Below are 17,329 nucleotides of genomic sequence, written 5' to 3'. Positions count from 1 at the left end.
ATTATTATTATTCACTAGCACCCTAGGTGTGATAATTGAAGTAAATATCTTTTATACAAACACAGCGCTTGGTGGTTTTGTCTTTATTTCAATAAAAAAAATAATGCAATATACTGTCCAAAACAGCAAACATTTAAATTTGAGTCTGGCAATGAATATTGTTATGGTACATTTGGCTTTGTCATTAACCTGTGATCTTCTTTTATATTCCAGTATCAAACGTCAGCTGACAATGAAATTCTTCGTTTTTGTGTAAATCGGTAGTGCTTAGAAACCAACCAATGCCACATATGATATTCTTTGGTTTATGTTCAGTGATGATTAACACCTGTAAAATAGAAGTATTGACATAAATACTGTGAATTTTGTTTTTATCAAATGTCTTTTGCAATAATTGTATACATCTCCTAAAGAGAACAAAGTGCACAAAGTATATGTCTGCCAATTTTCCTTGTATTGCAATTTTTTTAACCAAATGTTCTAGTTTGAATTTTAGGGTATGCAGCAATGTAGTCACAAAACTTGCACCTGCACTCCATTTAAAATGTTACACATGGAACAATTCGGTGTAAGAAAGCTTAAAAGTAACTGGTTTGTAATATGTCATTTTAATGTGTTTGGGTCTAGTGGTTGTGACCTCAGTAGCAAAAAAAAAAAAAAGTTTAATTTAAGTTTTATTATAGCCCTGTACTTTATAGTGGCCCAATTCTTTACTCTGATTTGGAAACTGTTGTCAAACATCTCTGTTTCATAACATATAGTTTTATATTTGATATATATATTAAAGGACAACTAAAACCTAACTAAAGAATCAGCTAGAAATGTTGTACATTATGTTTTGGCCTTCTGTACCAGCCCAAGGCAACCACAGCGTTTAGCAGTAAACAATGCTGATTCACTGCACATGCTCTGTGCTGCTGTCACTTACTGAGCTTAGGAACCCACTCACAATATACAGTACACATAGAACAGAAATGTCATAATATAGGGCTGTTTAGAAATTCTTACAGATAATTACTACATGGCAGCACAGAAACCAGTGCAATTAGCATCAGAATTTAATAATCAGCCCTGTAGCATCAGCTTATATTATAGGCCAACCTCATTTTCTGCTTGATAATTAGTGACGACCCCTAAACTTAGATTCTCAACAGCTGCTCAGAGCCCACTGAGCATGTGAGTGTCTCTGACACTTTTCAAAATGGTGACCCCCCCCGCCCTGTGACAGTTTAAAATCCTGAATCATTGGTGCTATTGAGAAGCTGAAACTTTAGGCTGATGCAATAAGGTCATTTTATAAAATATGGCATTTTTAGCCTTATTTATTTTTGGGGTTTATTTCTCCTTTAAAGGGAATATCAACCCAAAAAATAATGTTTGCCTAATTAAAAAAACACAATTCTAAGCAACTTTGCAATATACATTCATTACAATGTTTCTATTTAAGTTATATGTACATGTATTGCTATTAAAAGCAGTGTTTGTTCTCTTTCTATACTATCTCCTGGTGACTCAGACTATTCATACAGTGTAAGACAAGGCAGCTGATTAACAGACCTATCTTTGCTGGGGAACGAAGACTTTTCCAACATTGTTTAAAAAGTAACAACCAGAAGTTAAGCAAATGCTGCTTTCAATAGCAATCGTTTTTAACTTTAAAAGCAATGACAGTTTTTAATAAATGTATATTGGAAAGTTGCTTAGAATAACGGTTTCTTTTATTTAGGCAATTTTTTATTCACACAGGGAGCATAGAGCAGGCAGAGTATGACACACACAGGGAGCATAGGACAGGTATAATATGGCACACACAGGGAGCATAGAGCAGGCAGAGTATGACACACACAGGGAGCATAGGACCGGCAGATTATGCCACACATGGGTAGCATAGGACAGCGCCTCAGGCAGCACATGGGAAGCATAGGGCAAGCAGAGTATGGCGCGCACACAAGGAGCATAGGACAGGCATAGTATGGCACACACAGGGAGCATAGGGCAAGCAGAGTATGGCACATACAGGGAGCATAGGACCGGCAGATTATGCCACACACGGAGCATAGGGCAAACAGATTATGGCACATACAGGGAGCATAGGGCAGGCAGAATATTGCACAAACAGCATAGGGCAGGCAGAGTATGGCACACACCGAGCATATGGCAGGCAGATTATGGCACACACAGGGAGCATAGGGCAAGCAGATAATGGCACATACAGGCAGGGCTGCTCCGGCCATGAGGTAAGGTGAGAATTTTGCCTCAGACGGCACGGAGCGGCCAGTTACCAAGGGCGGCAAAAAGCCGTCTTTGGTAACTTTAAGAGACGAATTTCCATTTTTTAAAACGGAAATTTGTCTCTTCTAGTGTAGTGAGTGCAATAGTGCTCACTGCACTAGCGATGTGGCAGCAGCCCCTGAAACGTGCCTGCATACAGGGAGCATAGGGCAGGCAGAGTATGGCACACACGGAGTATAAGGCAGGCAGAGTATGGCACACACAGGGAGAATAGGGCAGGCAGAGTATGGCACACACGGAGTATAGGGCAGGCAGAGTATGGCACACGGAGTATAGGGCAGGCAGAGTATGACACACACGGGGAGCATAGGGCAGGCAGAGTATGGCACACACAGGGAGCATAGTGTAGGCATGGTACACAGGGAGCATAGTGCAGGCATGGCACAAACAGGGAGCATAAGGCAGGCAGAGTATGGCACATACAGGGAGCATAGGTCAAGCAAAGTATGCCACACACAGAGAAAAGGTCAGGCAGAGTATGGACACACACAGGGAGCATAGGGCAGGCAGAGTATGGCGCACACAGGGAGCATAGGGCAGGCAGAGTATGGAACACACGGAGCATAGGGCAGGCAGAGTATGGCACACACAGAGCATAGGGCAGGTAGAGTAGGGCACACACAGGGAGCATATGGCAGGCAGAGTATGGCACATACAGGGAGCATAGGGCAGGCAGAATATGGCACACTGGGAGCATAGGGCATGCAGAGTATGGTACACACAGGAAGCATAGAGCAGGCAGAGTATGACACACAGGGAGCATAGGGCAGGCAGAGTATGGTACACACATGGAGCAATAGGGCAGGCAGAGTATGACACACATGGGTAGCATAGGGCAGGACCTCAGGCGGCACATGGGAAGCATAGGGCAAGCAGAGTATGGTGCGCACACAAGGAGCATAGGACAGGCATAGTATGGCACACACAGGGAGCATAGGGCAAGCAGAGTATGGCACATACAGGGAGCATAGGACCGGCAGATTATGCCACAAACGGAGCATACGGCAAGCAGATTATGGCACATACAGGGAGAATAGGGCAGGCAGAGTATTGCACAAACAGGGCGCATAGGGCAGGCAGAGCATGGCACACACTTAGCATATGGCAGGCAGATTATGGCACACACAGGGAGCATAGGGCAATCAGATAATGGCACATATAGGCAGGGCTGCTCCGGCCATGAGGCAAGGTGAGAATCTTGCCTCAGACGGCACGGAGCAGCCAGTTACCAAGGGCGGCAAAAAGCCGCCTTTGGTAACTTTAAGAGACGAATTTCCGTTTTTTTAAAACGGAAATTTGTCTCTTCTAGTGTAGTGAGTGCAATAGCTCTCACTGCACTAGCGATGTGGCAGCAGCCACTGAAACGTGCCTGCATACAGGGAGCATAGGGCAGGCAGAGTATGGCACACACAGGGAGTATAAGGCATGCAGAGTATGGCACACACAGGGAGCATATGGCAGGCAGAGTATGGCACACACGGAGTAAAGGGCAGGCAGAGTATGGCACACAGGGAGTATAGGGCAGGCAGAGTATGACACACACGGGGAGCATAGGGCAGGCAGAGTATGGCACACACAGGGAGCATAGTGCAGGCATGGCACAAACAGGGAGCATAAGGCAGGCAGAGTATGGCACATACAGGGAGCATAGGTCAGGCAAAGTATGCCACACACAGAGAAAAGGTCAGGCAGAGTATGACACACACAGGGAGCATAGGGCAGGCAGAGTATGGCGCACACAGGGAGCATAGGGCAGGCAGAGTATGGAACACACGGAGCATAGGGCAGGCAAAGTATGGCACACACAGAGCATAGGGCAGGTAGAGTAGGGCACACACAGGGAGTATATGGCAGGCAAAGCATGGCACATACAGGGAGCATAGGACAGGCAGAATATGGCACTCTGGGAGCATAGGGCATGCAGAGTATGGCACACACAGGAAGCATAGAGCAGGCAGAGTATGACACACAGGGCGCATAGGGCAGGCAGAGCATGGCACACACTTAGCATATGGCAGGCAGATTATGGCACACACAGGGAGCATAGGGCAATCAGATAATGGCACATATAGGCAGGGCTGCTCCGGCCATGAGGCAAGGTGAGAATCTTGCCTCAGACGGCACGGAGCAGCCAGTTACCAAGGGCGGCAAAAAGCCGCCTTTGGTAACTTTAAGAGACGAATTTCCGTTTTTTTAAAACGGAAATTTGTCTCTTCTAGTGTAGTGAGTGCAATAGCTCTCACTGCACTAGCGATGTGGCAGCAGCCACTGAAACGTGCCTGCATACAGGGAGCATAGGGCAGGCAGAGTATGGCACACACAGGGAGTATAAGGCATGCAGAGTATGGCACACACAGGGAGCATATGGCAGGCAGAGTATGGCACACACGGAGTAAAGGGCAGGCAGAGTATGGCACACAGGGAGTATAGGGCAGGCAGAGTATGACACACACGGGGAGCATAGGGCAGGCAGAGTATGGCACACACAGGGAGCATAGTGCAGGCATGGCACAAACAGGGAGCATAAGGCAGGCAGAGTATGGCACATACAGGGAGCATAGGTCAGGCAAAGTATGCCACACACAGAGAAAAGGTCAGGCAGAGTATGACACACACAGGGAGCATAGGGCAGGCAGAGTATGGCGCACACAGGGAGCATAGGGCAGGCAGAGTATGGAACACACGGAGCATAGGGCAGGCAAAGTATGGCACACACAGAGCATAGGGCAGGTAGAGTAGGGCACACACAGGGAGTATATGGCAGGCAAAGCATGGCACATACAGGGAGCATAGGACAGGCAGAATATGGCACTCTGGGAGCATAGGGCATGCAGAGTATGGCACACACAGGAAGCATAGAGCAGGCAGAGTATGACACACAGGGAGCATAGGGCAGGAAGAGTATGGCTTACACAGGGAGCACTGGGCAGGCAGAGTATGGCACACACAAGGAGCATAGGGCAGGCAGAGTATGGCACACATAAGGCACATATGACAGGCAGAGTATGGCACACACAGGGAGCATAGGACAGGCAGAGAATGGCACACACAGGTAGTTAAAAACAGGCAGAGTATGGCGCACACACAGGGAGCATATGGCAGGCAGAGTATGACACACACATGGAGCATAGGGCAGACACAGTATGGCACATACAGGGAGTATAGTGCAGGCAGAGTATGACACACACAGGGTGCATAGGGCAGGCAGAGTATGGCACACACGGGAAGCATAGGGCAAGCAGAGTATGGTGCACACACAAGGAGCATAGGACAGGCATAGTATGGCACACACAAGAAGCAAAGGACAAGCATAGTATGGCAAACACAGGGAGCATAGGGCAAGAAGAGTATGGCACATACAGGGAGCATAGGACAGGCAGATTATGGCACACATGGAGCATAGGGCAAGCAGATAACGGCACATACAGGGAGCATAGGGCAGGCAGAGTATTGCACAAACAGGGAGCATAGGGCAGGCAGAGTATGGCACACCCAGGGAACATAGGGAAGGCAGAGTATGGCACATACAGGGAGCATAGGGCAGGCAGAGTATGGCACACACGGAGCATATGGCAGGCAGATTATGGCACACGGAGCATAGGGCAAGCAGATAATGGCACATACAGGGTAGCATAGGGCAGGCAGAGTATGGCACATATAGGGAGCATAGGGCAGGCAGCGTATGGCACACCCAGGGAACATAGGACAGGCAGAGTATGGCATACTCAGGGAGTATAGGGCAGGCAGAGTATGGCACACACATGGAGCATAGAGTAGGCAGAGTATGGCACGCACAGGGAGCATAGGGCAGGCAGAGTATGGCACACAGAGAGCATAGGGCAGGCAGCCTTTGGCACACACACAGGGAGCATATAACAGGCAGAGTTTGGCACACACGGAGAATAGGGCAGGAAGAGTATGGCACACACGGCGCATAGGCTGGGCAGAGTATGGCACACACAGGGAGCATAGGGCAGGCAGAGTATTGCACATACAAGGAGCAAAGGGCAGTCAGAGTATTGCACAAACAGGGAGCATAGGACAGGCAGAGTATGGAACACACACAGGGAGCATAGGGCAGGCAGAGTTTGAAACGCACACGGAGCATAGGGCAGGCAGAGTATGGCGCACACACATGGAGCTTAGGGCAGACAGAGTATGGCAAACAGAATGAGCATAGGGAAGGCAAAATACAGCAGGATGCAGGGAAACCTATCAAAACCGCTCTTGAAGAGATGAACAGTTCATACTGTGCTACATACATTTGCACAATACTGGTGCCCCTCCATCAGTTTGTATAAGTTGTGAACAGGTAAACAATGTGGGCACTTTCAGTCTTGAGCTGAGGTGTGAACAGTACAGGGCTTTAGGGGTGTGAAGAATGTGTGAACAATATAGTGGATTTCAGTTTGACCTTGAGGGGTAAACAAATGCAGCTGCATTTGACACTGTAGATCACCCTCTCCTCCTCCAGTCCCTCCATTCGCTTGCCTTCATGACACAGCCCTGTCCTGGTTCTCTTCTTACATCACCAATCATTCCTTCAGTGTCTCCTAACGGAGTAGCATCTTCTCCCCTACCTCTTTCTGTTGGTGTTCCTCAAGGCTCTGTCCTGGGACCATTACTATTCTCCCTCTATACTTCCTCCATCGGCAAATTAATCAACTTGTACGGTTTCCACTACCACCTCTATGCTGACGATACTCAGATCTATCTCTCATCTCCTGATCTCAACCCAGAACTCCTAACTCGCGTCTCCTCCTGCCTGTCAGCTACCTGGATGTCGCAACGCTACCTTGAATTAAACCTCTCTAAAACTGAAATGGTTCTCTTTCCTCACTATCACACCCTCTCCCCAGGCCCGGTGCCTTGGGGTTAGCCTAGATTCTGCCTTTCATTCACTCCTCATATACAGTCACTTATTAAATCATGTCACTTCCACCTGAGGAACATATCCAAAATACGATAATTTATCACTCAAGGTGCTGCCAAAATTCTTATTCACTCTCTCGTCATATCACGTCTAGACTACTGTAACTCTCTTTTAATTGGCCTTCCCCTCCAGAGACTGTCACCTCTCCAGTCCATAATGAACACTGCTGCGAAGCTCATACACTTCAGCAACCGCTCCTCCTCTGCCTCGCCATTCTGTCAATCCCTGCACTGGCTTCCGCTATCTTTCAGAATCAAATTCAAATTAGTGACCCTGACATTCAAAGCACTTCATAACTCTGCTCCACCCTACATCTCTGAGCTCATCTCTATATACTCACCCAACCGCTTACTACGCTCCTCTACTGACCTGCTACTCAACTCTTCTCTCATTACCTCCTCACATGCTCGCATTCAAGACTTTGCAAGGGCTGCACCCCTCCTCTGGAACTCTCTCCCATGGTCTGTCTGACTTTCTCCCAACCTTTCTGCTTTCAAGAAATCTCTTAAAAGGTACTTCTTTCGAGAAGCCTACTCTCACTCTGCTTAACTACCAAATGCAACACCACATACAGTACCACATTTCTCACCCACTTAATTCGATCTTGCCCACTCCCACACCTTGTGTATTACTCTCTTCCCTTTAGAGTGTATGCTCTTTTGCATAGGGCCTTCCTCACCTTTTGTACCTGTATTGATTGTGATGTATGTAACTCTATATGTTCTATGTATATAATTCATGTGATTTAGTTTTATAATCACATTTACTTTAGTGCTACGCAATATGTTGGCGCTATATAAATACATGTTAATAATAATAATAATACTGATACCTTTTAAAGCTCATACATGGTAAGTAGTCACAGCAGGCAGACTTTCATGTGGGGGCCACACAAGGGGGTGGGGTTGCGGGCTGCCAGTTGGACAGCACTGCTTTATATAGTGTTCCATAGGGCTAATACATCATTCATATTAGTCTGTTTTCCTATAGAGGTTATAATACAAGGCTCTGATCCCCATTAAATTGGGCACACACTAGTCTAAATTCATTTGCATGAAAAAAACTTTTTTTCTTTCTTGAAATTTATTATGAAATATGGATATATACTTGTGTCTGTGAATATTGGCAGCTTTGCACTTTTTTCAAATACTGTACCTGTACTGCTTCTGGCAGATAATTGTTAAGAGTAACAATGATAAAGTGTTAATTCCTGTATGAGAACAATGTGGGGAAAAAAAGCTGGAAAAAAATTCTAAGTCTTATCTTATTTCATCCTAGAAATCCTAGAATGGACAAGGCAAATTTAGTGTCAATGTTTATAATTTGTAAGAAATATTTGAACTTCAAGCTGGTGATTCTAATTTAGTTTATTTAACCAGTTTGAATTAAGAAAAGTTTCTAATTCTCCTTTAATATGTCTGTGTGCAACACACTAAATATGGAGAAAAGGAGGGACAGATCCTCCATTTGCAAGAGCTGAAGAGGGACAGAAAACTGTAGACAATATAGACAATCTCAAGGCTACAAGTTCACCTCAACAGACCTTAATATCCATGTGTTCACTGTACACAATATTATCAAGATGTTGAATACCTATCTTACTGCAGCCAGTCTTGCTGCTGGACTTGAACTCAAAATTAAAACAGTGAAGAAGTATTGTTTAAATTGTGGTGGTAGAACCTGCCAGACAGATTCAAACTTGCCTTCTGACTAAATGTACAACAGTTTCAACTTGTATTATACATGGAAAACGCAATGAAAAATGGGGTTGGTAGGACAACCAGGATGACCCAACTGCTGACAGAGGATCATAAGAAAACCTGACTTGAGTAAGCCAAAACACACCCGAGCAAGCCAATATCCTTTTAGTAGAATGATCGTTGGACAGATGAGATGAAAATAGAGCTTTTTGGTACAGCACAATATCAATTCATTTACATGGAAAAGAATCAAAAATGTAAAGAAAAGCTCACCATCAGTCAAACATGGAGGAGGTGTCCAATTATTTTAAGGTGCTTTTCTTGCCCTGGAAATGAGGTGGCTAGAGTCTGTGTATGGCATCATGAAATCAGGAGATTAACCAGACATTTTGGAGCTTAATATTAAACCCAGTGTCCTAAAGCGGAATTTTTATTGGAGATTATGTGAGTCTTCCTGCAGGATATTGAAAATTGGCAAAAAGCTGGACTGGTTTGAAGTTGTCAGCAATACGTTAGTATCTAAATCTGGTTGAGCATTTGTGGAGAGATTTGAAAACTGCAGATGAGACAATGCACCCTTCAAATCTGGGAGAACTGTTTCTTGCAAAAACAAGAATGGTCCAAACTTTCATAAAAGAGTGTTGAAAACGTATTTATGACTATAGGAAGTACTCAATTTCACTTAGGGGCCCCACTCACTTGTGATGGTTTCATGCTTTCCACCAGCTTTTAGGTGCCAAAGTTTTTCTTCGTTAAAAAATTCATTTTAGGGAAATTTACGAAGATTGCTGAGTTTTTTTCGGCACGAAACCCAGCGTTAGCAATCTTTAATGAGCCCCTTTATGTTTGTATAGGGTGTGGGTGCTAATGATTTGGTGTCATGTTTTTTTTTTTTTATCTGAAAGGATATGTTGTGTTCTAAATGGAATAATAAAGTTCTGTCATATTAATAGTGATGCAAAGAATTATGGAAACTTGTTTTTTCCAACTTCAGACGTACCTTCCATTAGATCAATTTATTTAAAGTAATCGTTTTTCAAATATATGAAAAGTGCAAAGGTCTCAATATATATTGGCCACAAATATAAATAAGATTTGTTTTGTTTTTTGCAACATAATGTAACAGCCTTGCTTACATATGATAAATGTATCCTTCTCATTGACATACACTTCTTTCATGCTTTCACTGCATACTGTCACTGTACTACAAGGATAGCATCTTGTATGGTAGAGGCCACACAATGCAGCAGCTTTGTGGTCTGCACCAAGCTCTGTAAATGCAGTTCAGCATCAAGCAATTATGCGATGAGCTAAAAAATAAATAGAATTTACCCTTTTATTGCTTTTTACATCACTTTACATTTTCCTGATGGCTTTGGCATTGTAAACCCAATACTTTACTGCAGTTTGAATTGCTTTAAAGCATATGTTTACTGTAAGATTAGATTTTAGCCTTGACCCCACACAACCAAATGGTACAGCTTTGTACATGCCATAGAACATTTTTAGATGTAATTATTAGTGATTCTGATCCACAGTGCATCCTGATCACTTGCAATCAAATCACAGCTACAGTATGTAGGATATCTTATGTTATGTCTTTTGAATTGCCATTTAGTAGATCAGTCACATAGTCACAGCCATAGGCAGTTGTTAGACATTTTAAAGGGAAACTAAAGTCTAAAATAGAATAATGCTACAAATGCTGTATTTTGTATACTAAACATAAACATGAACTAGAAGCCTAATTAAACAAATGCTTTTTGTTTTCAAAGTTGGGCACATGGGATCACCATCTTGTAACTTTGTTAAACATCTTTGCAAGACCAAGACTACGCACATGCTCAATGTGGTCTGGGCGTCTGTTAGGAGGTTAAGTTTAGGGATTGTCATAAATTATCAAGACAGCACAAGTCAAATAATTTCTGCCATAGAAGCCGACACAGCAAGACTGATTAATAATCAGAATATACAGACTGCACTGGGTCTGTGGATACAAATCTCTACACAGTCGCCAGCTGCTCTACAGGGAAACAAACAAAGCTGCTCGAGTTCTCGGAATTAAGGTGGGCCCCCCCCCTCGCCACTTGAAAGTATGATTGTTTCCCTACAGAGCAGTTAGGGACCGTCTGAAGCAGTCAGAGCAAGTAAAATGAAGGGGGGATTTCACTGCATACAGTCAGGTTAATTATAAAAACATTTTTTAATTAAATTATATTGGAGATAGATTTATTTTTTCATTACAGAAAGTAAAAATTAGTTTTTTTGCCTTTACTTCTCCTTTAATAGACTGCAGCAGACTGTGGAAAGACAGACTAACACTATTTAAAGCCTTGAAAACCTCTCCACCCTCTGAAGTCATGAATAGCAGTTGCAAGGCATTCCTGCATTTCAGAAGTAAAGTTAGTTTAGTCGAGCTGTTTGAGACTAAAGCACCTGCCCAGTCTAATCTTAGATATATAGAACACAATCAATTGCTTTTTATGGTGTTGTGCACCACTAGTGCTATAGATTAGCTGATGTAGCCTAAGAATGGAGGAATTTTTAGATGTTGAAAAAATTAGAGGTACAGATAAATGCTTAAGAATGGTAACGGGAATGATTTGGGATTTACTAAGGAATTAATTCATTTTAAATGGCCTTATGTACACATCCCTTGTATCCCAAAAACCCAAGATGTTCCCTGAGTGACCGCCTGGATTTAAGCGCATCCTCTGGGTATAAATCAATCAAGGCCTTTTTCACCCTAATTTAGAGATGGGGAAATTCTTGACATAATACCATTATTGATGTTCCTGATTAATGAAAGCAAATTCAATTTTCTTCCTGGTAAAATATGTAGTTTGTGCCAGTTTTAGTTGTATTGACAATAAGGATAAATCATTCTCCCCTCAGGCAAAACTAGCTTTTGACCATGAAATTTGCTTCTAGTCAGAATCAACAGTCAACCCTTCAAGAAAACCAGTTAGATTTTAGTAAAAATAAGCCAGACCTGGCGTATAGTTATAGTATACTGGGCCTGATCACACATGTACTCTGCAAACAAGATACTTAAAAAGAAAAAAGGGAATTGTCTGTATGTGTGCTGCACAAACAGATTACATTTGAGACTACTTTTTTTCTCAACCATAGGTAAACAAGGGCCAGTGGTATCCAATTCAATATGTGTGGGTGGTCCATAACAATGTGGCTGTTTATCCATTCCCACTATGTTTACATTTCAGTGTCGCCAGATATGAACCTACCAAAACTGCAGGATTTATACAGTTTTCCCAGCACCACATAACATTTTATTTATTTTTATTCCATTTAACTGTCAAAAGTCACACTCATATGTGACTCGAGCAATGTTTGTTTTTGGATGTATGACATATGCGACACATTCTTTTCATTAAGTGTGTTATCATCATCATCATTTATTTATATAGCGCTGTCAAGATACGCAGTGCTTTAGTGTGTTATTTTATTCATCCAAGGGCTTAGCCACATAAACAGACAATGGATATTGAACTATTCTGACACTACTCAATTGTTATAGCTACTTCTGCTCATTTATTATCTTAATAATTGAAACATTAATAGAAGAGAGTCTGCCAAAGAATGTGTTTTAAATAACAATAACATGTTAATTTATTATTATTATATTTTTTAATATCTAAGTTTAAAACGCCTTTATTCGATATACACTGTATGAAACAGAATAGTTTAAAATCATTATTCTTTTTGAATATGTTTGGTATAGAGCAACAGGATGTGGGTAGTGATGGGCGAATTTATTCGGCAGGCGCGAATTTGCGGTGAATTTGTGTGATTCGCTGCCGGCGAATAAATTTGCAAAACGGGCACGAAAGTTCGCTGGCGAAAATTTGCCGACGTAAAAAAAAATGGACACCGGCGTCTGTTTTTTAGACGCTGGCATCCGTTTCTTGGACGCCGGTGCATTTTCGACAAAAAAACGGATGCCAGCGTCAAAAACGAGAGGCTGGCGCCAAAAACTACGCTGTTTCGCAAATTTTTCCCCGTTTTGCGAATTCGCCCATCACTAGATGTGGGACAGATTAACCTTTTTTCACCTTACTAATTCATATATCATCACCATGTGTCTATGAAGGTTTTCATTAATGCAGGTCACAGTTTAACTAGTGGAAGTGAATCTAGAGTAAATGGACTTGCTGAGTAATCACTGAAGACGTTCACTTCAACATGAACCGAAGAAGCTGCTCGGATGAGTAGTGAAACATCTTCAATGATTACTCAGCAAGTCTAGTTGCTCTAGAGTTACTTCTACTGGATATCATCACCATGTATAAACACATCAAATTATAACCCTCTGATTTTCCCAGGCAGAATTCCTCATTTTATATAAATAGCTTGAAAATCTTTAGGACACAATTACAAACAATGTAAAATGAGCACAACTTATTGAGAATTGCAGAGAAGAGCAGACACCTGCTAATTAATGTCTACTGAACCAAGCAGAGAGTCAATAAGTCAGTAAAATCAGCAATAATATAGGAAGTACCAAGGAACTAAGACAATCTTGAATTCAACCTAGATCTTTGGTTTCATTTGATCTTTAATATGTAGCCAAGCAGCAACTTACCTAGGCTGTAGGAATGTGGGCTAATGACGTAACATCAATGCATACCTCTCTTTTGGAATTTGATCTCAGAATGGAATCCACAATATATAAAGAATTTGCTTACACAAGAAGGAAGAAGGGTACATGCTAAGATCCAGTGCCTAGGGCAGCACCAGACCTAAATACTGCACTGGTCACATATACATAAAAACATTGCTGTATCACCTATTTAATCTGTTCCAAAGATATGTGGGCGTAAAAATTAATTTTCTCCAAATGTGACCTTCCAGCCGTACGCCACTTTCCTTTATGTGCACTTTAATGGTCTTCAGGTTGGGTCTCCAATCTGTTGCTCTGATTTCCTACAACCTTCCACTATTGTGTGACAACCCCACAGTTTGGGAACAACTGCTCTAAAGAGGTTACAATGGAACAAGCAGACTCTTTGGGGAAAAGCTACGTCTCAAAACAAGAGTGTTATGGCATCTGTTTACACTCTAGCAAATGGAAGAAGCCTGATGATCTAAGAGGATTACAGGTGATTCTCGCTATTACAGGCTAGAAATTGTGCATATTTCAGATACAAAGAAGTCAATTACAGTAAAACCCCTATTTAACGTTTTTCAGGGGACCCCAAAAAAATGGTGTAAAATCCGGGAAAATGTAAAATCAGGTAAATATATTATGCATAATATATAGGTGGGACCACAAAACAACAATGTAAAATGAGGGAAAACTTAAAATCAGCAGATGTGAAATGGGGGTTCTACTGTAAATCACTCAAGAATCTAGACAGAAAGATACCTCCAACTCCGCCACCGCCAGCCATTCCGCCCAGTTTTCCTATCTGAAGATCACCTTTGCTACTCCCCCAGTGGAATTAATTCTACAGGACCCAGAACGTTCAAACTCACATCCAGGTTGTATCATGCGCTAATAGACACTGACCCTCCCTTGCTATAGCCCATTGACCTGGTAACAGTCACTCCCAGCTCCTTTTTGCTCCTGGCGTGGCAATGCAATGCCCTCAGATACAGAACTTTTGGCTGGAGGTAATACAATATCTAGCAAACAACTTAGCATTCCCACAGGTACAGTATGCTTCCCTGAAGTTTGTTTATTGGGGTTAGTGGAAAATCTATTTTTCACCAGGCCAGATGACTTATGAGACTCGCCTTATACTATGCAAAGAAAGTGGTTGTCATGAACTGGATGGGCAATGTCCCATCAGTTGCTCAGTGGGTCAATGTAATTAATAAAGCCCTTCCCTCCATCAAGCTAACCTACTTGACCAGCAGTTGTCCTTGCAAATCTGAAAGGATTTGGGACCCACGGCTAGACTTTAATTTGATTGAGCTTCCTGAGGGTTAACGTAGACCGACTGTATGCTTAGATGTCATAATGAATATATTGATGCATGTACTGTATGTAAATATTGAAATGCTCTGAAACTCTGTCTTCCATAGTTTACATGTATCGGATTGTATCATGCACTATAGGTTCTGTGTACGAACAGATATTACCTTGTATGAACCATGTCGTCATACGTTTTTAAAAAAAAAAAAAAAAAAAAAGAATCCAGACAGAAAATGAATGTTAAGACTTATGAGTTTCTAAGAGATTAATTAAATCATCCAGCTTCAATGAAGCTTGGGGGGGGAACCATTCCAGTTGAAATAGGGCAAACGTTATATATAAGGTCGGCACTATACAATGATTTTAGTACTTAGCCTGAGAGATACAGGGGTCAAAGGCTGTTCATGGCTCTCTATAGAAAAAAAACAACTTTTACATACAAAATATGATTTGGGAAATAGTTTGTAGGTGCTGGCTGAACGGATATAAATGTAAAAAGTTGTTTTCACATAGTGATGTTACTGGCCCTTTAAACATATATCAATATTTCTTTTGTGTTTGAGATCATTACATTTTCGAGAAGCTTTGTCAAGTCTTACCTGAAATTGTTTCCTGTTATCATTACTTGCCTTCCCAGTACATCCAATTGATCACTAACATTCAAAAGCGCCAAGCCACATAGTTGTTAATCTAATGCACTGACCTTTTGTGCTGACAGACTTTCTATGACTATTTGTGGCACATCATTAGCAAACAGCCCAAGCGATTAATAAGACTAAATGCAATGTATGTTTTTCCTCAGGTCGCTCTGCAGAACTCCAGGTGCAAGTCACTGAAGCTGTGGCTACAATGTCTGAACAAAAGGATCTCATAAGCAAGTTGGAACATGATCTCAGCACCATTCAGTCCCTGTCTGCTGTACAACGCCCTGATGCTGAGGTATTACCTAAACAATGGCTTTAATAGTTGATGTGGGCATTAGGAAATCTTTCAGCCAGTTAGTTTTATATCAGTGATCCCCAAGCACTGGCTCAGGAGCAACATGTTGCTCAACATCCCCTTGGATGTTTCTCTCAGTGACCTCAAAGCTGGTGTTTCTTTTTGAATTCCTGGCTTGGAATTACGTTTTGGTTCTATAAAAACCAGGTGTACTGCCAACCCCTGTAGGCTGTCAGTCCATATTGGGGTTACTCAATAGCCAATCACAACCCTTACTTGGCATCCCCAGGGACTTTTTCATGCTTCTGTTGCTCCCCAATTCTTTTTACTTTTGAATGTGGCTCGCAGGAACAAAAGGTTGGGGACCTCTGCATTATAGAATAATCTCTGGGACAGAATGGAGAGTTGGTTCTGTGTTTTACTTAATGACGAGTATCATCGGTATGGTATGCTGCTCGAGGATCTAGTGTGGGTACATGTATTTATTAAGGTTGGAGTTGTGTTTTCCACAAAATTTCCAGTTTTCAAGGTTATTTTGTTTGCGTCAAAACTCCTACATTTCCAGGTTAAAAAAAACTCAAATGTTTCTAAACTTATTATGCCCCGAAGCTGGGAATAGCTTGAATCCAAAAATAGACAATCTAAAAGCTGTCGAGGTCATGTAGGAGTCAATGACAATGTTCACGTTTTTTCTGGAGGGTGTTGCCAGAAATCTTGAATAATTCAAATTATTTTGAGTTTTTTCCCTGCGGAAATAAAAGGTTATGAGTTAATTCGAGGTATAAAAAAAACTCTAAAATTCGACCTTTGATAATTAACCCCCTAAATGTATTATATGGCAGTGATTTCCAAACTAGGGGTTTGGAGCACTGGGGAAATAAGGCTCAACCAGTTAAGGTAAGATTTAGGAATTGCGCCTTTTTTGATCTGCTTGATACACTTGAAAGCTGAGTCAGCGTTAAATGTGGGGTAAAAACCTTGTTGTAACTTAAGGTTAGCCCTGGCCCAAGATTAGACTTCCAGGGGACACTTGAACCAAAAAATCCCAACAACCATCACTATATGATGAACTACTGGAGATACGGCATCAGGGCAGCCATCAGGGGACAGGGGGGAGAGTTGTAGGGGGCCCCGAGGGTAAGGGGGGCCCTGGCCACCCCACACTTACTTGATTAGCCAGGCCCCCCATCTTTCTGAGAGCTGCTGACTTCGGGAAGGCATGGACGTTTAAGGGGCCCTGGCCACCAATTTTCTTATAATGTGGGGGGGGGGGGCTATGGTAGGAAACAGTAGAAGTAATGGTATACAGTATAGTGTCGCAGGTAGAGTTATTGGCATGCACCAACATTATAGCCAATAGCCAGGCATGGAGAAGACACACAGATGAGCAAGATCATTAAAAACTAAAGGCATATAGTGAAATCTGCTTCGTTCTGGTATCTTTAAATTGCCCCCCACTCCCCCCACAAAAAAACCTGGCGCTGTCCTTAATAATTTCTAATGCAAGATCTCTTGAGAAAAGCATGA

The 17,329-nt window shown here is 42.4% G+C and overlaps 1 protein-coding gene across 1 annotated transcript in view; it reads left to right on the top strand.

Moving 5' to 3' along the window:
- cux1.L (cut like homeobox 1 L homeolog) overlaps positions 1-17,329 on the top strand; it is a 248,213-nt gene that overhangs the window by 213,709 nt on the left and 17,175 nt on the right. The window contains exon 15 of the mRNA XM_018246296.2: positions 15,666-15,802. Coding sequence (XP_018101785.1) covers positions 15,666-15,802 — 137 coding nt within the window. The remainder of the gene's footprint in view (positions 1-15,665; positions 15,803-17,329) is intronic.

This window comes from Xenopus laevis, chromosome 2L (genome assembly GCF_017654675.1).
Source record: "Xenopus laevis strain J_2021 chromosome 2L, Xenopus_laevis_v10.1, whole genome shotgun sequence".
NCBI classification, from domain to species: Eukaryota; Metazoa; Chordata; class Amphibia; order Anura; family Pipidae; genus Xenopus; species Xenopus laevis.
Note: the sequence above shows the minus strand (reverse complement) of the source record. Positions and strands in the feature narration are given on the sequence as shown.